Below are 26,910 nucleotides of genomic sequence, written 5' to 3' on the forward strand. Positions count from 1 at the left end.
TTGTTTTGGGGCATGGGGCAGCTTTCGTCATTGTTTTTTTAAAATGGTGGACATGGGAAGAGCCGGAGTGATGCACGCTCTGCCGGGAGAATTCTATGGATTACGAAGCAACCCCTACTAAAAAAAAAACAGCTTAAACCAGCCTAGGCAGCTTGGCTGGTTTTAGCTGGTCAACCAGGCTGGTTTTAGAGGGGTTTTGGCCACTTCCAGGCTGGTTTCCAGTCATTTCCAGCCTGGTCTTAGCTGGTTAGGCTGGGAGATGACCAGCTAAAACCAGCTTGACCAGCCCAGCCAGGCTAGGAGCCTAATCAAAACCAGCTATGTCAGGCTGGTCAAGCTGGTTTTAGCTGGATTTAGCTGGTCATTTTCCAACCTGACCAGCTGAAACCAGGCTGGAAAAGGCTGGAAACCAGCCTGAAAATGGCCAAAACCCCTCTAAAACCAGGCTGGTCGACTAGCTAAAACCAGCCAACCAGCCTAAGCTCACTGCATTTAAAAGTAGACACTTCAAGCTTTCTATAGATATATGTCTCATGTCTGTATGTTTTGTTTTTGCGGAGTTTCAGTGGATTTTACTGACGTGTTTCTAAAAACAGTTCAGGGAGATAGAAAGGAAAGAATGCCTACAGAATGCCTGTTTGTTCTCCTTATTTTGCAAAAGCACGCGTTTGTTGTTATTGTGAGTGTATACAAAAAAAGTAGACACCTAACAGATTCGATTAATTTATTGCTCCTGTCTGTATGATCAAAACTGAAAGTGTAATTTAAGTTCATTTCGGTGTTATCAGGAGATAATACCTCAAAACACGTTGTACGTGGTCCTCGACGCCTGGGGGTTAACATGTTGTGCTGTTTTTGCTCATCTACTTGCGGCAAATATAATAGGATGCCTACCTAACAGATAAATATGCTTCTGTATAGAGATTTATTTTAACTAAATTACTGTAGAAAATAAACCTGATTTAATGTCCACAAACCTGGACTCCTGTTGTGTGATTGAAGTATCCTTATTTATAGGTGTGTACACTATGCAGCTGTGGTGATTAGTGTATAGTGGTGTATAGTTCAAAATGCTGTAAAAATACAAAGTGTACAACTTACTGCTCCTTGAGTTTGATCAAATAGAGTTGGAGCAGATCTTTTAATCCCAGTTTCTTTGCAAATCCTGTATTGTGGACATGATTATACATGCCAATACTGAGACATGGTAATAAATGCCGATCAATTAATATTGGTGGCCGGGGAAAACTGCACTGCTATGTCGGTGTGCTGTGGCCCTCAAAATCGTATTTTAACATCAGGAAATTTAAAAAAGAATTGTTGTGTTTATATTGCTCCAATAGGAATGTGACACACAATTCTGTCCAAACTGTGACATACACATTTCTGTCCAAACAGCTTTCAAAAGATGTGCATGATAGCTGCTTTTTAACTGCACTTGAACTTCATTTCTATTAATATGCTTGGAGTTGAGGATTAATTTATTAAAAATAGTCAACGTCACTCAGTATCACTTGATATATTTACCATCCCAGTTACAATTAAATATATATTAAATATGTTTTTATACAGTTATGCTGTAGGAACTAAACTGGCCTATGCTTGGCCATCCCATTGAAAACATGCTGGCTCTAGCATCGGTTGTCATCTATGACATTTCCAGTCAAAACACACTACCCACACCAAGACTCAGACACTTTGAACTCAGGTTCAAATTTTATCAGTTAAATATTTCAACTTGTATTAGCTATCAGTGCTTCTCTAGTATTGTCTATGCGATGAAAGAGCACAGATTTGCTTCTTAGTTGATTTTAAGAAGCATTAGTTCATTTTTACTACATTTATTTTATTTTTTTTAATTTTCAGAAAACTAGTCATAAAAAGGTGATTAAATCAAAACTGCACCATTCAAAAAACAAATGGCCATCACTGGGGTGGTAAACCAAATTTATCTATGGTCTTTTAAATTCTTACATAAAGCCAAAAGTGAAAATTATTAGTAAAGTCTTGATTTATCCACCTGAAACGTCTTTCAAATGTTAAAATCTTTCTGTGTTTTAAAGATCTTGAAAGAGTTTAACATGTCTTTGTTTAATCACACTACTGTATTGCTACTGTAATACCCTATACTTTCATGTAATGGCTTCAAATGGTTCAAAATGCCACTTAAGCTTAAAGTCACATTCTTACTCTTGCTTTAACTTATTACAATAGTTGGTATTATCTAACACTTTAAATTTAAATGCATTATTTAGTTTTTATTTACTCTTTTGTCTACCTTCTGTCTTTGGTCAACTTGCGTTGCTTTGATTTGTGCTTTATAATAAAATAAATTAAATTAACCCTCTACCACACGCATTATGATAAATCTATTAAAACATTTTTTAACTGTTTTTCTTTTCTTAAAATGGATTAACTTTAAGTGCTGTAAAAAATTTTTTTGGAAAAAAAATATTTTTAAGGTACTTTATGAAATGTTGCCATATGGCAACAACATCCAACAGTGGATCTAACTTAGAAATTTCAAATTTAAATATTTCCTTAAAATTAATAATTTTGTTGTTTGAAATACTATATACTATACCTGTCTTATCTGCCTCTGAGCTAACTTAACTGAACTGTCTCTATCAAATGTCCAGTCTGCATCATTCTCATAGTCACTAAAACCCATCTTATCCTCACTTTCATCTGCAGTTTTGTCCTTTTCTTCTTTCTCTTACCATAGAACATGGTGGTGCTCACTAATACACTGTTCCCTGTATTCATATCTATTCAAAAGTAGTATTATTATTAAAACTAGATTTTATCCATAATTCAAATGTCATTAACATACAACTAATCAACATGATATTACTAGCTTTCATGTTGTTATTGTTACAACTTAAAAGTTCACAGCTGACCTTGCTAGCTAGCTAACCCATTGCAATATTGCACGTTCCACTGTTGCACAGTGTTGCCATTTGGTAGCACAAATATTTGATCGATTTACAAGAAACTAATTTGATTAAAAAAAAAAAAATTGTTGTGAATATGTCATCATAACTTACTGGAGGTGATGCTTCAGATTTTTTGTGGATCTGACATGATTTGATGATTTTTTTCATTGACGTTTACATTTGCATTCAGTAACTACTAACAATATATGCCAGTCTGTTAGAAATCCCGGTACAGAAAAACACTGCATATCATGTGACTTAACCAAAGCACATCATTGGCTACTCTAAGGTCTTCTCTTTCCAACAAAAAAAATTATGTTGGTCTTTAAGAAGAAACAGTGGCAGGGAAATGAACATAAGTATCATGTTGCCATATGATGACACCGTGCAGTAGAGGGTTTAATTAAATCAAGGTGCAAAACTGTATACAGTATGTGTGTATACCTAGCATTAACTAAGGATTTCTTTCTTTCTTTTTTTTCCTTAGCATTTAACATGTTTAGCATTTAGCATTTGACAAGAGAAAGAACCAGAAAGAATGTAGTAGAAGAATTTTTCATCACGCTTTCTGAGACTGTCAATTTTCCAGAGGTTTGGAGGGTCCTTACTAGATAGTGCTGTTGGTGTTTGGAACGGAGCATGCTGGTCACCTCCCTCAGGTGTACACTGTATTTGTTCTCCTCTGTTCCACCTGGGAAGGACAGAGCAATGATGCGCTCTGTGATATAGAGAAGGTCCACCTCATTACTTTCTTCCAATGTTTGCATAATGCTCAAGCGCCTAAGAAGGAAGAGAAATAACAGTATAAAAAAGGGAGATGAGCTAATTTATAATATAAATGCTCCTGATTTACAGTTAAGTTTATCAAGTAATTTTTTTAGGTTAAAAGACTAAAGACAAGCCATAGGGAGTTAATTCTGATATTAGACATACCGTACAGTATTGCATAAAATACAGACCAAACACATGGGTAAAATCATTAGGTCACAATTTATTTTGATGGTCTGGTTGTTGAATTTAAGTTACATTGCATCTACATGCCAACTAATTCTTATTAGATTATAAGTAGACTGTTAGGTTGGGGTTAGGGTTGGGGTTAGGGTTAGTGTTAGTTGACATGTACTTGCAAAGTTTCTTATAGTCAGTAAAATGTCTGTTGAAGGAGCAGTATCAACAAATATTAAGCAGACAGTCTACAGTCTACTAATACTCAAATGGACCATCAAAATAAAGTGTTACCGCTAATACATATAAATCCAACTTATTGCCGACATCCAATAAAATTCAATTATATACAGTATAAGATAGCAGTATAAATTAGCATACCTGGATGGCCTTCGTTTTGAGTCCATATTGGGTGATTTCGTTGATGCCTGCTAATAAAGGTTGACAAACAAACAAACAAACAAACAAACAAACAAACAAACAAACAAACAAACAAACAAACAAACAACAAGGGCATTTCATTTTACACAGCTGCAGGTTTTATTGCTTTTTAAAAAGTAATAGTTAATTTCTTGGAATTGAGACTTGATCCTTATAGAGATAGTTCATCCAAAATGAAAAGTGGTGCCAATGTTTATGAGTTTCCTCATTATGTTGAATGCTAAAGAAGATATTTTGAAGAAAGCTGAACACCTGTAACCCCTGAATTAAATATATGAAAATAAATACTATGGAAATCAATGGTTACATGTTTCCATCTTTTTTCAGATTATCGTTTTTTGTGTTTAATAGAAGCAAGCAAGCCAAACAGGTTTTAATAAGTGAAGGCTGAGTAAATGATGACCGAATTTATGTTTTAGGTTAACTATCTCTTTAACAGGTACAAGTTTTACTATCTATATATAAATTAACAAAGAGCTTACCTGATTCTGGTTAGGATTAGTTGTTGTCAATTCACAGGCTGTGGCTACCTGCAAATGAAAAGAGGAGAGGGGGAAAAACACAACACTAAATATAGCACATACTGTATATTTCCTTTATTTGCTCCACCTTGTCTTTTGGTTAAATGCTAACAGAGGTACATTATTAGATTTGTTAACTTGATGTAGACTAAAAGACCTACTTTCAAATAGCACGATTTAACAGAAAGATTTCTCAATGCAAATTAATCAAAATATATTTGTAGGAAATCACTTCTAGAAGTTAGTGAAAAAATCGAAGGTAAACACATTTGAAACCTAACTTGAAAGACTTAAAACGTAAAAGACATTGTTAATATTTAATACTCATGTGTGTTATGCTGTATACTGCTGGATCTGAGAACAGCACTAAGTTAGACAGCAGAGTCCCCTGCAACAGTATAAATTGCAGGAGGCAGATCTTCTTTATTTTAGTGAATTTCACACTTCCCAATTTGCTCCACATAGTGTTGCACACAACATGAGAGATTATTGCAAAATTTTCACCACTTAAATTTATACTTTGAGAAACTTCTGTAATTTAGACGTCTCCATGGTAGACATTACCCAACCAAGTTTTGCAATTGGTATAAAAAAAGCAAATAAGGTGCATAAGGAAACCCAAAAAACATGCAGTGGTGGGTTTGAAAAATACCCACCAAACAAACTACTAATGCAAACCCAAAGGTTTCACATACGTTTTAAAAATATTAAATATTGAATGTGTCCTGTTCACTGGTATTGGCAGACGTTATTTTTACCGTTAATTGACTGAATCTTTTGAATTAATTCCATTAAAGCTCAAGTTCAATTCAGACTCAAAACAGCTTGCTCACCTTGTCTTGAATATAGACTAAATTAGGTGATACAGTGGAAGTTAAAATGCACAGTAAAAAAGAACAGCTACATTAAGGTGATTGCTACCAGTTTCAAAACATAATGTCCTTGCATAATTGTAAATGTTTATCATTCATGTTACGCATCACATGTCACACAACTAAGACTCTGTTTGTTTTGTGTTTAATGCATTTTTGTTTCCTGTACCACACCCTTTGTTTAGCTGTTGTCTTTTCCTCCCTGGCTGTTTACATTATGGGAAAGTTCATAGTTATTAAAGATATTACAATTCTGCTACAAATGTTTTTGAAAAAGAAAACTGCAAAAGAATCTGGTGTGTCTAATAATCCTGGCATAGTTGTGGACTGACTCACTTGAGCTTTGAAAGCTGAAGCTGAACAGTGTAAGAAAGCATCATGTGCTAGAAGTAAATTTAAGTTACTGAAATTGTGTAATCATTTTACCAATAATTTTGTATTTGCATTTTCCTCATTCAAAATGAAAGGGCTGTGTTCATGCAGAATGATGAACAACTAATGAACAGCTTCTTTGTTTTCAGACTAAAGTGCACCTTGGATTATTTTTTTACATCATGGGTTAGAAAATGATAATGCACTAGAAATTAGTTTTGTTTAGTGTAAAAAGTAACAAACTCTCATCAAGTTTTGTTCCATAACCTGCAGCAGTTCTAGAGCATTAACCAAGATAACCATTCTTTACAACACAGTGTATCCGGAAAGTATTCATTGCTTTTCACTTTTTCCACATTTTTTATGTTACAGCCATATTTCAAAATGGATTAAATAAATGTATTTCCTCAAAATCCTACACACAATACCCCATAATGACAATGTGAAAAAAAATATTTTTGAAATTGTTGCAAATTTATTAAAAATAAAAAACTGAAAAATCACATGTACATAAGTATTCACAGCCTTTGCCGTGCAGCTCTAAATTGAGCTCAGGTACATTCTGTTTCCACTGATCATTCTTGAGATGTTTCAGCAGCTTAATTGGAGTTCACCTATGGTAAATTCAGTTGATTGGACATTATTTGAAAAGGCATACACCTGTCTATATAAGGTTCCAGGGTTGACAGCATGTCAAAGCACAAACCAAGCATGAAGACAAAGGAATTGTCTGTAGACCTCCGAGATAGGATTGTCTCGAGGCATAAGGCTGGGGAAGGTTACAGAAAAAATGTATGCTGCTCTGAAAGTTCCAATGAGCACAGTGGCCTCCATCTTCCATAAGTGGAAGATGTTTGGAACCACCAGGACTCTTCCTAGAGCTGGCCGGCCATCTAAGCTGAGTGATCAGGGGAGAAGGGCCTTAGGCCCCATTTACACTAATACATTTTAGTTTTAACATGCATAAGTTTTGCTATGGTTACGCCATCTGTCCACTATCATTCTACTAAAACACGTCTAAAATGTGAACCAAATGAACTAAATGTTTATAGTCTAACCAGTTGTCTTATCTCTAATAATGATCTTAACTCTAATAATGATCTGATATAGATATATATTTTCTGAACATATATATTTTCCAGTTACCATTATACTGTGCATGTCCTTGAAAAAAAATTATAATGAGCAGCAAAATTTAACTGGAACCTGAACAGCTGATGTGTGAGCTCCGTTAACATAATCTTTATTTCTACTAGTCGCTCAAAAAGCTGCTTATAATTTTCATAATGTTTAGCTTTGTATCAGATTTCTAAATTTGCTAAACATGTCCAGTCACATGTCAACAGAAGTTCGGTAGTGTCATTTAAATTGGTGTCCCTTTGATGCTGTAAGCATGTGTAGATATGGCTTGCTATTTACAGGTCATTCACAAGAGAGAATATTTATTTTTAGACTTTAGAGCACACCATCATGAATCCCCTGCTGAGAGTGGCATTACTAAAGCACCTCTCTGCATCATCACCGAAAACAGTTATAATTCACAGTCAACCAATCAGAAAAATGAATTACAGCTTCTCTTAATAGAGGAATTAACAAAAAAAATCCACTGTGATTATGTTTTGCCTCAGCATAATACAATCATGTAACACTCTTCTGTAAAATGCATGAACAACTAATTTAAGTTGCTAAATGTGGCTGAAAGAAAATGTGTACTATCCCCATGGTCACAGAGAGAAGGTGGCAGAACCAAGCATCACTGAGTGAACTAGTGGATTCAATGATACAGCACAGATTGGCAGAGGTACAGCACAGGCCTGGGATAATAAAAGCAGATGTGCAACATTTTCCCATAGAGGGTCACTGTAAAAGGTCTCCTGGGGCATCTCTTGCACAGACTGTTTGCTGATGTCTGTGGGGCTGAGTGAAGGGTCATTTACCACAGACCAGAATCCCAGTGAGGCCTGTGAATGACTGTCAAACTGAATTCTTGACCACATGACAAAACAGATAGAACTGGGTGAGAAAATCATCTGAATGGAAAGTAGAACATTATTATCTTAGATTTAGAATTAATGCTCAGCTTAGTTTAAAATTGTTACATGCAGGAATATCATAAAACAGATATATATATATAAAAAAACCCTGCCCCATCATGTTAATCATGTCTACAAGTACATGGCAAATTTAACTGTTTTAGGCTGGTTAGTTCTGGTATAGTGTTTGTTGAGCTGATTTTAATAGTAGGCTGTTTTTAAATACATTGAGCTTGTTCGGTTTGTTTGGGGACAAGGATTTTTATGTTTGTTTTTGTGATGATTATATCAATAATACATGTTAACTCAAAGAGATAGTTCACCCACAACTAGACATTCTATCATCATTTACTCAACCTTCACTTGCCACAAACCATTTATTTTCTTTTTTTGTTGAATACAAAAGATGTTTTGAAAACATGTTGTAAACCTATAACAATTGACTTCCATAGTATTTGTATTTCCTGCTATGGAGGTTAATGGTTACAGATCTGTATTTTGTGTCAAACAGAAAAAGGAAACTCATAAAGGTTTGGAACAACTTGAGGGTAATTAGTAAATTAAAATTGAGGTTTTTTTTATACCCTAATACCCTAAATATTAAGCAAAATTCAACAGGTGAAATGTTTCAAGGACTTAAAAATCCCGTTTTAAATACTTGGAATATAAATACATTAAAATGAGCTTGTGTACTGTACATTATTTATCTTATTGTAACACTGCTTCAGTGTGAGTTTTTGCACAAAGTAGTCTGGGATTATAAATATGGACAGTAGCAACTAGAAAAACCATCTAAAACTAGTGAACCATAAAATTAAAAGATCATCACCCTATGTTGGGTTCCAGAAAACCAGCAAACAGCATCTTATATTGGTCCCAGTATGTAATATATTATGCCAGCAATGATGAATTATTGGCAAACCTTCAAACAATCGTTTCTGCCAAAGCTTGTATTAACTAATGTGTCAAATTAGGCTTTTATTGTTTTATTGGAGAGACATGCACAATGTTCATAGTTGGTAAAACAACAACAAAATCTTGAAGTAACCATTATGATGATTAGTGTTTCCATGGATAATCTTAGTTAACAAATTTTCCATAATCAGCTCACAAAACTTCATGCATGGTCTTCTTAAGAATGCCAATATTTTATCGCAAGAACAGGTTAAGACCCAATGTGCATGTTTTTTTTTTTTTTTTTTTTTTTTTTAAAGTTTTAAGTAACATTATAATCAGAATAAATTTATGTATGAGAAGGACATATTATTAACCTCCAGTCATTTCTCTATTAAGTTAGCCTTGATATATTGCCATGGCCAAATTTAGCTAGCTTATTACATGGTTTCTCATGGATATTGGCTTGACATCTTGACAATATTTGCTTTGAGTCGAATGACAGATGACAAATGATGGATGAATTTACTTTGGCGACTCGACCGATTTTATATCATTAAATGAAAAAACACCAAAAATGTTTATCAAGACACATTTTTTGATACATAAAACTAGCTTACTCAACCAGCAATCTGGTAAACCTTCACCAGCACTGTTTTCTTTGAAAACAGCATGACTATTTTAGACCAGCAGCTAGACAAACACTATCCACTTGTTAAGCCTTGACATATGGGATACTGTTTCCTGTTCTAAACCCCCAACCATCAACCACCTGAACTGATTAAACTTTCTCAATAGCTCTTAATGACTGCTGTTTAGTCATATCACACATTAAAGCAAATCTCTTATAAAATCATTGTGTACAGAGTCTGTACTTGCTGTGTTCTAGACACCAACATTTGAATGATTTATAAAAGATGAATCACTGTTTGACAATCTGAGATTAGGCACAAATATAAACATTATGATATTGTCGTTTTCATTCATTCTGCTTAGTCCCTTTATTTATCAGGGGTCGCGACAGCGGAATGAACCGCCAACTTATCCAGCATATGTTTTACATAGCGGATGCCCTTTCAGCTGCAACCCAGTACTGGGAAACACCCACACACTCTTACATGCACACACATATTGTACACTTTAGTTTACCCAATTCACCTATAGCGCATGCCTTTGGACTGTGGGGGAAACCGGAGCACCCAGAGGAAACCCAAGCGGTCACGGGGAGAAAATGCAAACTCCACACAGAACTGACCCAGCTGTGACTTGAACCAGTGATCTTCTTGCTGTGAGGAGACTGAGCCACCCTGTCACCTTGTAATTTTCAATAGTATAAAATTATACTGTGAGTGTATATTAGTAAGTGTATACTCGGCTGGGTCAGTTGGCGTTTCTGTGTGGAGTTTGCATGGTCTCCCTGCGTTCACGTGGGTTTCCTCCGGGTACTCCGGTTTCCCCCACAGTCCAAAGACATGCAGTACAGGTGAATTGGGAAAGCTAAATTGTCCGTTGAGTATGTATGCATGTTTCCCAGAGATGGGTTGCGGCTGGAAGGGCATCTGCTGCATAAAACATGTGCTGGATTAGTTGGTGGTTCATTCCGCTGTGGAGACTCCAGATTACTAAAGGGACTAAGCCGAAAAGAAAATGAATGAATGTATATTAGTACCATTTTTGTTCAATATTGACATCTGTATATTCAACACAATCTCACGGCAATTCTTAACTTTTTGATTTAGTGGCTTATTCGTATGAATTCATACAATCTAATTCATACAATTTAGTATGATTTGCTCATCCCCCAATGACGGTTGGGTTTAGGGGTTGGGTTAGGTGCCATGCCTCCTTTTTAAAATCGTACAATTTCGTATGACTGAACTCGTACGAATTCGTACGAATTAGCCACTAAACTTACAAAACGTAAAATACTTACATTTTCTCGTGAGATCAGCCTGTTTTTTTTGGACCCAGAAAGTCTGACATGTAATGCCAGACTTAACAAGCGAATACCAACATTAACAAGCTCTATTTCAGCAAAAACCAGCAGGTTAGAGAACCACCAATAAACCAGCAGCTATGATAACCCCCATACAGTAGCAGACTGTTATAGTTAGGAGATAAAATTACTCATAGCCAGTAGATTGCTTTTTGGGGGACCACTCAAATAATGTGTTACCATCTATTTGTTTTATCTGACAGAATACTAATACTTTGATGTATGGCACTTGACATAGTTACAATTTTTTTTGTAGTTAAGAAAATGTGAATAGGCCCGAATGTGTACTTCTACATCACAGTACCTATTATTCACCTCTGATTTTGTGAAAAATTAACAGTTAAGATTAGGTTTAGGAGTATTGATTAGGTATGGTTTACATTTTCGAACAGGAGTGATGTTCCAGGATCAACGCAGATGTCAATCCAAGATTGCATAATTGACAAAATAACTCCCACCTAAGCTGGCTGCTCTTGAAGATCCTGAAAAAATATCATTGTGGTATAGAATGTATATATGCCTTTTTCTGCAAATTCAGATCCTAGATATTTTAACAAGCTTTGGGAATTGACACACCCACACATCTGCATCAATGCCTTCTCATAGGCACAGTATAACGTGCACACAAATTTTGATAGTTTTGTTGATTGTTTAGGAATGATGCTAAATGCTAACTACCTGAGAGAGAGAGAGAGAGAGAGAGTGGTCTCAATGGAGAGAAGCTAGAGGGTCAAGTATGTTGAGCCAGACACATAAAAACAAGAACTCTAAAATGTCCAAAAAAATTTAAGAGAAATATATGAAAAACAATGAAAACAATGTCTGTGTTTATACAGTACAGAAGGTTTGTGTGGATATTTATCAAAATATTGAATATTTAGGTAAATGTAATATTTATTTATAAAATTATATATATAATTTTATATATTATAAAATTTTTTTTGCAGAATGTGCAGGAGTGGGTTCATCACAAGGTTTTATTGCAGCTATAATAAAACAAATAATTAACGTTTATTAAAATCATTAAGGGGCAGCACAGTGGCACAGTGGGCAGCACAAGCGTCTCACAGCAAGAAGGTCGCTGGTTCGAGCCCCGGCTGGGTCAGTTGGCGTTTCTGTGTGGAGTTTGCATGTTCTCCCCGTGTTCGCGTGAGTTTCCTCCGGTTGCTCTGGTTTCCCCCACAAGTCCAAAGACATGTGGTATAGGTGAATTGGGTAAGCTAAATTGTCCGTAGTGTATGTGTGTTATTGAATGTGTATGGATGTTTCCCAGTGATGGTATGCGGCTGGAAGGGCATCCGCTGCGTAAAACATGTGCTGGATAAGTTCACGATTCATTCGCTGTGGTGACCCCAGATCGATAAAGGGACTAAGCCGAAAAAGAAAATGAATGAAATGTTTCCTTTTTTAAATAATAGGTTACCTAAGGGGATCTATTTAAAGTGTAAAAACTTAAGTATAGTATCCAGTACAAGACAATTTAGATTCAAAAATAATTTTGTGCTGCATTAACATGAATGCCAATAATTAAAAAACATATTGTTCCATACTTTTAATACTGTTGGCTGATTTTACATTAGTGATTTTCCACCAACTGAATAAGTAAAATTGTTTAATTAAATGAAAATTAAATTATAAGTCACAAATAGCATGGAATAGCCATGTCTTTTCATAGGACAAAAGAGAATGGGTTATGTCCCTGGCATTGAATATATAGTTACTAAAGTAAACATTATTGTGTCATTATGGACTCTAGAATGTCTAGAATGTTGCAGACAGAAGCTTTCAGATTCACACTTAAAAATAGGCTTCTTCCAAATAACAATCAGGCAAACAATCAAAAGCACACATGCACACAAAAACCCTTTATAATACTGTACATACATCACATCTAGTTCTACTGTAATTTACAATACTCATCTCCCAAGTATTCTTTTCCTCTTTCATGTTTTTCTGGTGGTCCTGCTTTCTTCATAGGGCCATCTGTCTAATAAGAGCACCCCTCCCTTTCTCTGTATCCAACACCTGCTGGCTATGAGCTTGTCATTCTTAACAGTACATGTGACAATGGAACAAACTTGGGCCTCAAACTGCTTCAAATACTTCAAATGGTCCAATCCATTAATCATAAATATATATATATATATATATATATATATATATATATATATATATATATATATATATATAGACTCTAAGATTTACATATTATTTTTTCTCACCCATAAATCCAAACTGTGTTGCATTCTGTATAAAAAGAGACTTAAATTACTGTAAGTGTAAATAGACGAAATATCAATTCTGATTTTATGTAATATTTCTAATATTCCTATTTAAAACTGCTCTGTTTAATTTGACAAGTCTTTATACATAATCTATTTATATATCATTTAAGATATTGAAATAATATTATTCATTTTAATTAGGTTGATACATAAAATAGAAGTTGCTAGTAGAGTTATAAAGGGGTAGAATTAGTATTTTTCTTCTCATACAAGCTTAAACTGTCATAATTAGCATCTCTCTGCATGGAATAATTTATTTTTCTTTTATTGTGAATAAATATAATGTCTGATCATTAAAGCAAACCTTCCTGTTGTTATTATTTATCAGCATTTTTTTATTTATATTACAATTATGTTTAGTATGTTTATTTGCATATTAATTCATCAAAAAAAATAAAATAATATATATTTTTTTTAAACATAAGCGTTCATGCACTACTTGAAATACTTAAAAATTAAAGATACAGGAAATATATTACTTTAAATTCACACTTTAATATTAAAGAGGCACTTTAATATCCACTGTCATGTTGCCATATAACAAACTAATTAACACTAGCTAGTTGTACAATTACAGGTAGCTAGCTTTTAAACATGCAATGTAACTGTAGAGGGAAAAAGGTCTTCTCTCTGGTAGGTAGCAAAACATAAGATTTTATAATGTGGCATTATTAAAACAATCTAGGGATCAAATGTAATGTTCATATTTTTGTGTTATTCAACTTTACTCCAACAATTCTTCTATAAAAACTACAGCAATATATATTAGTGCTGGGCAAAGAGTAATCACAATTAAAAGCATACATAATAAAAGTTTGCTGTACAAAAAAAGAAACGTTATGCTATGTTGTCACATAGATATTTAAATTTATACATACTTTATATCATATGTATTTATATTTTGTATCTAAATATAAATAAACATGTTCTCAAATGTATGCACGTATGTGTGTATTTATGTATACATAATAAATATACACAATACACACACATTTTAAGTCAAAACAAACTTTTATTTTGGATGTGATTTAGTGTGATTATTATTTTACCAGCGCTAATATATATATGCTTATGTATATATGTTTTTATTTCATTTTGTTAATCTATATTTTACATTATGAAATTCTGTTACATTCAGAGTAAATGCAATACTCTCTAATATAGATGAAAAACACTGCAAATCTGGTTTATTGAAACAATTAGAAAAAGGTTCAATTGCATGAGAAAAAAATTATTGCACCTGACTGCATTTTAAGCTGTATTTTGGAAATAGTATCAATCTGTTTTGCTGCTTACAGTGTTTCTGCCAGAGTTGTTAAAATACCCACATCACCTGCAGCTCTGGTGTTGCTTTACGTCTTAAATCAGGGAGAGAAGCAATGAGAGACTTGGAGTGGAAAGTCTTTGAAAAAAGCACTTTAGCTCTAGATATAAACAGTAAAGGATACTGTGGCCAAAAATAATTTCCATAAACAATCCAAAGTGTTTGTGGTGTGCAGCACAGTGTTGTTTTTGTTATGCTGCTAACTTAGTTAACTCAACTAGTGAACTAAAGACAGTAAACTAGTGCACTAATGTCAGTAGATGTTGAAGTCTGCAAATTGTGGATGCATAGACTTTCAAATTAATTAATTATTTCATTGTTTTATTTTAAGCACCAAAAATATATTTGATTTAATATGTAAATTATATATTAGATATATTTAAAAAATATACAGACTAATATGCAGTATATATGTGCATGATGCAACTGAAGTTTATGCAAGACAATAGCGATATAATTTTCATTGCATATAAAAGTACCCAAAACACCAGTTTTTGTGTAAATGAACTATACCAAAATAAATAGAAAATTGTCAATTGTCACTTTTGCCATTTATAGCAACAGCAGAATGTATTGACACAAACCTTAACCATGGAGTAAATTTTTGCTTATTTGCGACAAATAAAGTAAATTGCAGGCTTGTCTCACACTTTTATTGAGTATCACGGAGTATAAATTCACCTAGATTGTTTTACAACTTATGAGGAACATGCTGTTCAGATTCTGAAGGGATGGCTGGCTGCTGCCAAGCACCTAGTTGTGATATCTTGATATCTTTTTGTTTAACACTTTACTTGTAGAGTTATCCCTGAAAAAGTAGTATTAACCCTTCTAACATGTTAGAAAAGGTCATCAAAGAGAAGGTAATTAAATTAAAAGCATCAGTAAAAATATAAAAACATTCCCAATATTTACCTTTACCTCACATTTCTTATGGCAGGACAACTTGCACACTGCAGAAAAAGGAAAGGGGAGAAAATTGATTAAATGTTGTCATTAAATTGCTGACTTCAAAGTTCATCATACAATGATTTACTCTTACTGTACAAATCCACATTTCAAATGTGCTTTATAAATATAAATTGATATATGTATTTTAAAAGCCAGGTGCAAATAGCCATGGCTAATGTTCCTACCTCTGCCCACTATTTGCCTTGACTACAAATATAATATTTCTTCAATTTACACTTATTTTGTGAATAACATTACTGTACTTACTGCAAAAAAAGATGCATTTGCAATGTATGTTTGGTCCAAACAGTACCTACTAATATTTAGACTCTAACACTATTGACAGTGAAAATAGCAAGTCCCTTGCAAAAACATTTATTTGCAGCTAACTTATGGGTAATTTGCGGCAAATTTGCAGCAACATAAAAGCAGTGAGATTCTTTCAGTGAGGGAAAGCACTTTTACTTCATAATACAATATATAAATGACAAAATTATGAAAATAGCATGAAATTTATGTCATAATGTTAATCAATAAGACTGAAGTACTACTAATGTCACAGTTCTTCAGATCTACATGAATCATGTAATGATATTTTTAAATCAAAAGTGAAAATAGGTTAAGAAGTACTGCCTCTCTGTCTGTCTGTCTGTCTATCTATCTTATCTACCTGTTATACCACTTGGTGCCATATTTAATCTGTAACACTTTTCTCCTATTTTTTACATTTGCTTTGAAGAAGCAGCAAAGTTTTCCTTTCAGTGTCTGTAAATATGCAACCCGTTGATGATGTTAGATGTGATTAGATGAAATTCCATGCTCAAATTCTGTATCAGCTGTATATAAATATATAGATTGTTTAGAAACTCATTTATTTACCAGTTGATCCTGAAAGAGAATGAAGCCTGCCCCTGATACTGAAGTCATTGGCAGTCTTAAAAACATGGCTTGTAACAACTCTTGAGAGGTTCCAGCATGAAGGCCCAGGCTTCACCAATCACAAACTCATGGAGGGACTTTTAGAATCATGTGATCTGTATGGCAAGACATCAACAGCATTTAAGTTAAAATTAATAAAGTCTGAGCAATGAAATGAATAACACATGCTTAATGTTCTGTCACCCCATAATACAGTTTCGTTTCACTCTCTTTTTCAATTCATTTTCAGATCATCTGAAAATGAAAGATGCAGATTTCAACAAAGAAGTGAACTCATACCTGTAGGGGAGTAGTCATGCTTAGTAGATATGTGAAGAGAAAACAAGTAAATGAATGAATTTATAGTATTAATGGTTAATTTAATGATAGCATTGACAACATTTAAGACTGATTTGTCTTCTAAATGTTAATATTTTCAAATAATTTTAGAAGTATTTAGAAGTATCTGATTTCATGCTGAGATTTGTATTAGTAAATGTATTTTTGTTATGATTACTGAAGGTTTGGCTATATACATATAATCCTTAAATATGCACCAAAAAGTAGAAGCACCTGTATTGCATTCATGTTCACCACAGACTTGCCACATCTGTCTGCCGCAAATTTGCTGCAAACTGTTCCCAATGCTCATTCACATATAAAAAATAGATTTGTTCGGCACAGGGGTTTGCCAGAATGTGATATTTTTGCAAGGGATAAATTCTCAGTAAACATCCTGAACCAACAGTCTCAAATCATTATACTTATAAATGACATTTAGGGTAAAGAGGAAAGAAAAGAAGATAAAAGAAGTCTCTAGATAAGAAAGATTAACTTTACAGATTGTGTGATGTCAAGCTGTTAAGCAAGAAAAATATTACTGATGCAGGAAGACTGAAATAAACTGTTCATCTGAATTTGGATGCAGAGTACAAGTGCATAATAAGTTCAGAATAAACAGGAGAAAAGTTGCTAAAGACAAAACATCAGGACTGTAATTATGGACAAATCAAGGGAAACGCACTGGTCTCAATAGTATCTGGATGCAGCCTTTATGATGCAAGCTGAGATTGCATCACTCAGCAATGCAATGTCAGACACAATGCACTCAATGGAGTGAGTGACGTCACTGTGACGGGTAGGGTTATGGGTGGGGTTAGATGAGCGCATTAAAAAGCATTGGCTGCACCTCAGATTGCACTGCACCAGGTCTGCATCCAGACCCCTCTCACTGGTCTAAGGACTAATCAACATACACACTGAGCTCAGGTTATTGTAAAGGCCCTGGTATACTTCAATTAAAATTGAAAAAAGAACTGACATGACATAATTTCAAACAAAATCTGGCCAAAATGAAGTTCTTTTTGTTTGTTTTGTCAGTTCGAAACAGCTCATGAGTGTGAACTTTTTGGGGACGTTCGTTATGGCTCCTAAACCCCTTTACCATAGGTCTGTCATGACTAATTGTGTCCTGGAACTCCACCTTTTTTTGACATGCTTCGTATGTGCACAGTTTAGAGCCAGACAGGAGAAAAACATCCAGCACAACAACACTAGCATCTGCAACGTGAATAAACGACTGGTAAACATGTATCCGCACCTGTACATGGAATAATTTGGAGGTCACACACCAGACAAGAAGCACAATCTTTTTGTCTGTGTCTGTCCATGGCAAATATAAAGCAGTTTGATGTGCTGCGGCTCTTTGCCACATGTTTATGAAACTTTCTCTCTCAGACACCATTATTGTTGTATTTAGCAGTACACTCAAGCAGCGTGACACATTTAAAACTGTGTCATAATGTTTGAAAACAGTATACCATCAGCCTTGTTTAATTTATTTTTGCCCTTAAATGAAGAACAATAAAGAATTTATTTTGAACTATAACAGGGTCTTAAGTAACAGCAATGAACATAGACAGTATGAATGTATGGAGTTTACAGTCTCAGCATGCAGATGTCCCAAGTGTCATGAAAGTCAACATATAATGTTGTGAAAAGACCTGAGCTATAAGAAAAGAGGAGAACCATGCAAAGTATACTACTCATATGGAGGTAAGTATAGCAGAATTTATAAGTTGTTCAATTAATTAAAAATAAAATAAAAAAATCTGTCAATACATAAGTGGTTCAAATGGATGTCTCCGCACTCAGGAAAGGACTATGTAGAGTTCCCAAGAGGGTGCGAGAAGAGGTCGAGGAAGATTGAGCAAATCAATGAATAGATTGATTCGTAGGCCTGCCTTGTAGGGTCTAGTCTGGGGATGGTGTCAACCACCACAGGTCACCTAAGTCTTCCATATCGCATGCTCTCCGGTCGAGAGCAGGACGTGAGTGCCAGATTGTGCCCTGTCCCTGAGAAAAAAGGTCCTCCCTTAGAAGAATCTACCAGGGAGGGGCTGTCACAAAAGGGTGAGTTTTGCGAACCAGATCCGGTTGGGCTAAAGAGGCGCAATGATCAAGACCTGCTCCTCGTCCTCCCTGACCTTGCACAATGTCTATGTGAGTAGGCTTACTGGGGGGAATGCATATTTGTGCATGTCCCAGGGCCAGCTGTGGGCCAGTGCATCTGTGCCAAGGTCAGGGAATAGAACCACAATGGGTGGTCTTGGCTGAGGCAAACAGGTTGACCTGAGCCTCGCCGAAACGTTTCCATGTCAGCTGGACCACATCAGGGTGGAGCCGCCAATCTCCAGGGAAGGTGAGCCATTGTGAGAGTGCATCAGCTGCGCAGTTAAGCTCGCCCAGGATATAACTGACATGCAGTGAGTTGTACCACGTATTGCTCCAGAGGAGCAGATGGCGAGCAAGCTGAGACATTCAGCAGGAGTGGACACTGTCCTGGCGGTTGATGTACGCCACCAACACTGTGCTGTCCATCTTGACCAGAGTTTCGTAGTTAGCACCAGTTGAAACCGGCGAATGGTGCTTGGGTCCGATTTACAGACCCGCAGCCACATGCTCATTGTACACAGTGCCTCAACCTGCAGAGGAGACATCTGTCATTACAACGACATGCTTGGACACTTGCCCCAGGGGCACCTGACCTGCTCTTTTCCCAGTTGACCTGTAACTCCAACCGCCTCAGGTGCACGAGTCCCTGCACCAGATCCCTGTGTATTACCAAATAAACCCCAGGATTGAGCTAGGATTAGCCAATTGTTGAGGTAATAAGAATGCGGATGCCTTTCTGCTGGAGTGGCAGTAGAGCACCCTCCATGACCTTCGTAAAGACTCATGGAGACAGGCAGAGGCTGAAGGAGAGGTCTTTGTGCTGCCATGTTCAACTCTTGAACGCAAACTGCAGAAACGGCCGGTGTTGAGGCAAAATCGAGACATGAAAATATGCATCCTACAGGTCTATAGTTGCGAACCAATCTTGGGAACAGACACATGCGATTATGTGTTTCAGCTTGAGCATCCTAAATGGGATCTTGTATAGATACTGGTTCAAGATGCGCAGATCCAGGATTGGTCTCGAACCCACCACTCTTTTTTGGCAAAATGAAGTATGTGCTGTAGAACCTGGCCTTCATCTTGGCTGGAGGGACCAGCTTGATTGCGTCCTTTGTTTCGGTTGGAGGGCAATGATGGTTGCCCTCCAGTGGGAACAGAGCAGATCTTCTCACCTCTGGGTGGCCAATCTCAGGTACGCTTTGCGGTCTGTTTACTGGACTTAACAGCGCCCTGAGGTGGTGACATCACCTTCCTGTGACAGGCTTAACACAGTTGCCCTGATAGAGAGGGGGCTGCCTGTGGAATGCTGGAAGACGCCACAGGAGGACGTCCTCGGCGAGGAGCAGTTGCCTCAGCCACTGATGGCTTAGCAGTCTTGGGCCACCAGTACATGACCTCCTTCATAGCACTGGACTGCTCCTTGATCTTTGCTGGGCCAAAAGCAATGAACAAATGCTCACATTTACGCCACTGTGAGGATCAGCAAACATAGGCAGTGTGGGCCCTCACAGGACAAAGCAAATTCAGCTTTTCCTTTTCTGACAACTGGAAAGGTGGATGATTAAAGGTCTGCGGGATGATGCGTCTAGCCGTATTTCTTGAAACTTTAGGAAGAAAAGAGATACTGACAAGGCCTGAAGATCTCCAACCATTACCACAAGTAAAAAGTCATTTTGAGAGTCAGGTATTTTTCACTGACTAACTCTAATGGCTCGAATGATGCTTCAGAAAGATCCTGGAAGACAATAGACATGTTTCACATAGGGACTTTAAAGTGATTATCAGGCCCCAACCTTCTGGTGCCACAAGGGAAACAACATACTAGTTGAGTTTTTTCCTCAAGGAGACTCGGAGGTGAGCTGATGGCTGATATCACCACTACATACACCTTTATAGTACCCAACAGAGAACCGTTCTTGCAGGCACCCCAGATTCAGCATGTGTAAGTATTTGTCAGGGTTTACCACTGAGAAGAAATGCCCAGCTCTTGACCGTGAGACATCATATTTAGGGCTTGCAGGCATTGGTGAGACACCTTGATCACATTAAATGGGTTTCCTCTCAGGGAGAACTGGTCCTGAGACACCATTGAATGGGTATCATTCAGAACAGACCAAAAGCAATCATATTGGCTGCTCCTGCAATCAGACCCAGCAGGCTTTGGAACTGCTTCAAACTGTTTGGAAAGCTACATTGTTTATATTGCCAAGAACAACACATTCAGGAAAAAAAGTCAAACCGTCATCCCAACAGTCAAGTCCCAGATTACACCTAGAAAAGCAGTTTTATAAGATAGGAAAAACAAAAACTCCTGGCTGGCTTGACAAACAACCTGTAGGACACTGCGGGGAGTTAAGCAAGATCGTACGCCCAATGAGGGGGGAGAGCGTGCTCAGAGCCTGGCATCTAGTCAGTGGGCCAATCAGAAATAATGAATAACACCTGTTTGCTCTGGTGATTGGGCCAGGAGAAGGAGAAGAGAGGGAGAAGCCCGGAGAAGAGAGAGCACACATACATAGCGCAACAACAGTGTTGTTGTGTCCTGATTATTAAAATTAAATTGATTACTTGCCTTATATTGCTGACCCTGTCTTCTTCTTCCCACCACAAGAACGGACTTTACTACAGTGGTGCCGAAACCTGGTACGAAGAAGAAACTTCGCTGCCAGAATAACCACTCCATCTACCAGTTCATGTGCGGAAGTCATCCAAGTGGTTCTTTACAGAAAACAACATAGTGCACTAGTGGAGCTGAGGCAAGATCTAGAACAACAATTCCAAGTCCTCGTGGAGGCCCAGTGGGAGGACCGAGAGCTAATCTAGATTCTGCTGGCCCAGGAGATCCGGTCCGCTCAGATATCTGCCGCTTACCTGCCCAGAACCTTGCAGAAAATGCCGTCGGAGGACGACCCGGAAGTATTTCTGGATCTTTTAGAGAAGCTAGCAGCTTCATGACACCTGCCACAGATTGCTAGTGCAGGATGGCCGACTATCGCCCAGCTGTTGGATCACCCACCTCCCCTCCCAAATATCGGAGTGGGTCCAGTGTCACCTGCCCAACGACCTGAAGATGGCCATCCTGCTGGCGGCGGATCACCTGGTGGTGAGGGCCAGGGTCTGCGAAATAGCCTCTCTCTCTTCTCCCCCTCTTTCTCTCTCTCTCTCTCTGTGCAGAGTGCAGAGACCGCCCACACCAGCTCCCAGAGAGTGGTGCTCTGAGGTGGATCTGCTGCATATCCCGCTGAAGGGGGGCACTACAGGGCAGAGGGGTGGAGTTTCGACCCCTGGCTGCTCCCCAGACAGTGCCAGGTCTCTCTCTGGTTCAATCAGTTAGTCTCACTGGGCCCAAGGGTGTAGTGGTAAGGTCTGGGCCAACGCTATGGCACCGCGGGGGGTGAGGACAACGCAACAAAAAGTGAGTGCATTGTATGTGTCCTGTGTCCCCTTTGAACAAGTGCAAGTCATTGATGGGCAAAACCTCAAGCCTGATTGGCCCCTCTCCTATCCATATTTTGCGATCATCAGTGATAGGGTGTATTGAGTGAACCAGGACGCTCAGACTAAAGAAGATACAACCCAATTATTAGTACCAAAGAACCATCTGGAAATGCTTTTTTTGCATTAGTTCTGGTGGATTATGCAACTCGGTACCCGGAAACAGTAGCGCTTCATAACATCTCAGCAAAGAGTGTTGCGGAGGCTCTGTTTTGCATAATCTCCCGGGTGGCAATCCACAAAGAGATTGGGATACCTTATATCGCTGACCCTGACTTCATATTCTCCCTGTGTTCGCTTGGGTTTCCTTCGGGTGCTCCGGTTTCCAAAGACATGCGGTATAGGAGAATTAAATAAGCTAAATTGGTCGTAGTATATGTGTGTGAATGCAAGAGTGTATGGGTTTCCCAGTATTGGTTTTCAGTTGGAAAGACATCTGCTGTGTAAAACATATGCTGGATAAGTTGGTGGTTCATTCCACTGTGGTGAACCCTTATAAGGGACTAAGCCCTAAGCCCTTCTTTTATCCCTGACTTGTTAGCCCTTTTAGATAAAAGTGTTATTTGAGTAAATTAAAATGTAAAAATGTAATTTTGCATGCTGCCAGATGATCTACTAAGAGAACCAGCCTCTCAAAGCTTCCCTCTGGTTTTATTAGAGGAACTAAATTGCTGTTCCTGAGCAAAAAAATCAGCTCGCTGAAATCAATTTACTGGGAATTGCCTGCCCCAGTCTGGTCAGTATTCGTCAAGGAAGAACAAGCACTTGAAACTGAGATGACAGCTGTTTTCTTCCCCCCTAAAATAAGAGTCCATTCACAGCCATCAAGCAAACAATTAGACTAACTGGGAATCAAATTGCTGCCAAGCAAATGGTTTACTGGGAATTGCCTCCTCCTGGGATGGCCATTGGGCCAGTAGATGAATATCCAGTGATCATCAGGGATGGCATCAGATGCAGTGATGACAGCTATTCTCTCCCCCATAATGAGTTGAAATGTCTCCCAAAGAGATGACAGTGGCATTGGTCATCTGCTTTTAATCCATCAGCTAAGATTGCCTTTGTTCTGTCTTTATTAACAGGTCGAGCAATCCAATAGGCAGAATCTCTCTGGACACATCAGCGGGTGAGAAACTATAACACCTAAAACAAGGAAACAATTTTGTTCAAGATTATGCTCTTTGTTTCTGCATGCTAGCAGCCTTCATTTGGCCTGTCAAACTATGAATCAAACAACTCCATACAACTCTCCACTGGGATTGCTTTAGGGTGTCATCTAGTGAAGTCTTAAAGTGGGGTAATGGATGTTTCCTGGACCTTTCTGAGTCCCTGTGTCTGGCTCAAATGATCCCCTTGAATTCCACATCATCATCACCACATAGAAAGTTCCACCAAGAGCCTTTCAGTCAACATCCCCAAGGAGTACTCCCACTTCAGTGACTTCTTCTGCCCAAAACAAGCCTTCAAATGTCTGCCTGGCAGACCATGTAACTGCGCTATCAACCTTCTTCCTGATGAATACGAGGTAAAATCTATTTTCTCACCATTCTAGAATCTCTGGGTCAAGGGTAGATTCATCCATCCATTTCCCCTGTTGCTTCCATTTTCTTTTTTGTGTTAAAAAAGATGTGCTAAAAAAGAGACAGAGGCTTGTGGCTGTGCATTGATTACTGAGCTATCAACAACATTACAGTCAAAAACTAACTGGTACCCTCTTCCCCTGGTCCCATCCATGAATCCAGGATATTCACAAAGCTGAATCTCTGGAGTGCATACAATCTCATCAGGATATGTAAGAGGGGCGAATGGAAGACAGGATTAGTAACACCTACAGCCTATTATGAATATCTGGACTGGTAAACGTCCCCTCTCTATTCCAGGTATAAATGAATGCTCTGGGAGTATCTTTCATGTTTTGTGCTAGTCTACATCGATGACAACCTGGTTTACCCCTGAAATGAGGCAGAACATTGCCAGCACGTCTTTGAGGTGTCTCTGGGAGCATGAGCTCTATTTGAAAGATAAGAAGTGCACTTTCCATCAGACTTTCCATCAGATCCAGTTCTTTGGCTCTCACATCACCCCTCAAGGTATCAAGATGGACGAGGGGAAAGTTGAATATGCAAGAACCTGGCCCATACCCACAACTATAAAAGGGCTCCTACAATTCCTTTGCAAATGTCTATAGAAGGTTCATATTCCACTACAGTTCTATCACCTCTCAACTGATAGATCCTCTCAAAGGCAAGCCCAAGAATCTGTCCTGCACACTTGAAGCCTCCACAGCCACGGACACCCTCCTAACAGCCTTCACTTCAGGTCCTCTCCTAGTCCACCCTGATATACAGAGAGCCTTTATTGTGGAGGTAGATGCCTCAACTTCCGCGGTGGGAGCTGTTTTTTCTCAGCAGCAGGGGAACCCTCCACAACTCTATCCATGTGCTTTCTTCTCCTGCAAACTCTCCTCTGTGGAGCATAATTATGACATTGGAAATTGTGAGTTACTGGTGATCAAGCTGGCCCTAGAAAAATAGAGACTCTGGCTAGATGGAGCACAACATTCCTTTGTGGTTTACACAGATCATCAAAACCCCAAGTATCTTCGCGAGGCAAAACGTCTTAACCCAAGACAAGCCAGGTGGGTTCTGTTCTTCACCGGATTCAACATTACCATCTCTTGTCAACCAGGATTCAAAAACACAAAGGCATAAGCCCTTTCTTGATTACTTGCTCCAGAGGATTTTCCAAAAAGCCCAAACCCATTCTTTCATCAAAAATAATCATCGGTCCTAGTAAATTGCAATAGAAGAAGAAGTCTTGAATGTCAATGTCTCTGATCCTGTTTTGTCGGGGTGTCAACCTACTTATTCCTATGTTTCACATAGTTAAAGGAAAACTCTGATCCATGCATGGGCACTGGTCATCCTGAGACCAATCAAGCTCTCTCACTGCTCAAAAAATGCTTCCGGTGGCCTGGCATGGCAGAAGACACCAGAAGGTATGTAAGGCTGGGAATATGCCATGGCTAAAACCCAGTGTCATTTACCATCTGGCAAGCTCCTTCCTCTTTCTATTTCTAGGTGTCCCTGGTCACACCTAGGAGTACATTTTGTAACAGACTTGCTTCCTTCTATTGAGAACACCTGCATATTAGTTCCTGTAGACAGATTCACTAAAGCCTGCTGTCTTGTACCCCTGAAAGATCTACCTACAGCCATGGAAATGGCAGAGACTATGTTCAATCATGTGTTTAGAAACTTTGCTTTTCCTGAAGATACTGTGTCAGATTGAGGTCCTCAGCTTATAGCACAGGTATGGAAAACTTCTTCTCTCTCCTAGATGTGACAGTAAGATATCTTCTGGATACTACCTGCAGAGCAATGATTAAATACAGAGAAATATTCAGGAAATAGGCTGTTATCTATGTCCCTTCTGCCACAGCCACAAGAACTCCTGGAACCAATTTATCGCATGGGCTGAGTATGTACAGTATTCCCTTCATCAGCCTTCTACTTAGCTCACTCCCTTCCAGTGCATATTCTGCTACCAGCCACCTTGGTTCCCTTGGTCTGGAGAACCATCTGATGTACCATCAAATAATTACCGGTCTACATCAACATATACAGCAAACATTTAAATGTCATACCATCCTTGTGAATGTCCAGTGAGCCACGAATCCTACTTACCACACTGGACAGAAGGTATGACTCTACACCAGGGATATTTGCCTGAGAATTCCCTGCAGAAATAGCCCCAGATTTATTGGTCTCTTCCTCATCATCCGTCAATCCTCTCATGTATGAACTCAAACTCCCTTTAAACCATAGGGTGAGGGTGGTGGATTCTGTTTGAACCAACTGGTTTTTATGCCTTTTTGGTTCTAACATTATCTATCAGCACCAAAGGCATTGCTATAATGCTTTGGCCACGCGTAAGTTCCCAAAAAGAGGAACTGCCAAGACTATGAACTATGACTGATATGAAAAAGGCAGTGCTGATAGGACTCAAAATGTGCATCCAGGAGATGGAAACTGTAAAAAAAAACTTGGCAAAATGTATCAAATGATGAAGGGGCTACTGACAAAAACATTGTCTGAAGAAATAGTGTCCAAAAGACTATTAGCCTTAGTTGTTGCACGAAAGTCTCAGAAAACTACATTTTTAGACACCTGAAAGCTTTACACTGAAAACTAACCCAATAAATCAATAATGCACTTCTCATTTATTACGTCTCAAAGTAAAGGTTTTTTGAGAAAAGAGTCACCCCACCTTTTATGTAAATGTCAACTACTTTGTAAGTTTTGGTGGACTTTGGAAGAGTACGCATAGCAGGAGTTTAGGAAACCAGGAACGATTACAGATAGAAAGACCAGGGCGCTGAGGTAGATTCAAAAGTAGAGCTTATGAGTTGGAGGGCCATGGTGGAGTCCAGGGTTCTGTGGCTAGAGCTAGGGATTTCACTTTTTTAAA

At 37.9% G+C, this 26,910-nt stretch overlaps 1 protein-coding gene across 3 annotated transcripts in view; it reads right to left on the reverse strand.

Moving 5' to 3' along the window:
- Positions 1-26,910, reverse strand: part of tns1a (tensin 1a) — a 101,372-nt gene that overhangs the window by 51,443 nt on the left and 23,019 nt on the right. For all 3 annotated transcript variants that reach the window (XM_056459735.1, XM_056459736.1, XM_056459734.1), the window contains exons 3-6: positions 15,535-15,572; positions 4,805-4,852; positions 4,263-4,312; positions 3,545-3,716 (exon numbers count right to left, since the gene is read on the reverse strand). In XM_056459735.1, coding sequence (XP_056315710.1) covers positions 3,545-3,716; positions 4,263-4,312; positions 4,805-4,852; positions 15,535-15,572 — 308 coding nt within the window. The remainder of the gene's footprint in view (positions 1-3,544; positions 3,717-4,262; positions 4,313-4,804; positions 4,853-15,534; positions 15,573-26,910) is intronic.

The sequence above is a fragment of the Danio aesculapii genome, chromosome 6, assembly GCF_903798145.1.
Source record: "Danio aesculapii chromosome 6, fDanAes4.1, whole genome shotgun sequence".
Classification (NCBI taxonomy): domain Eukaryota; kingdom Metazoa; phylum Chordata; class Actinopteri; order Cypriniformes; family Danionidae; genus Danio; species Danio aesculapii.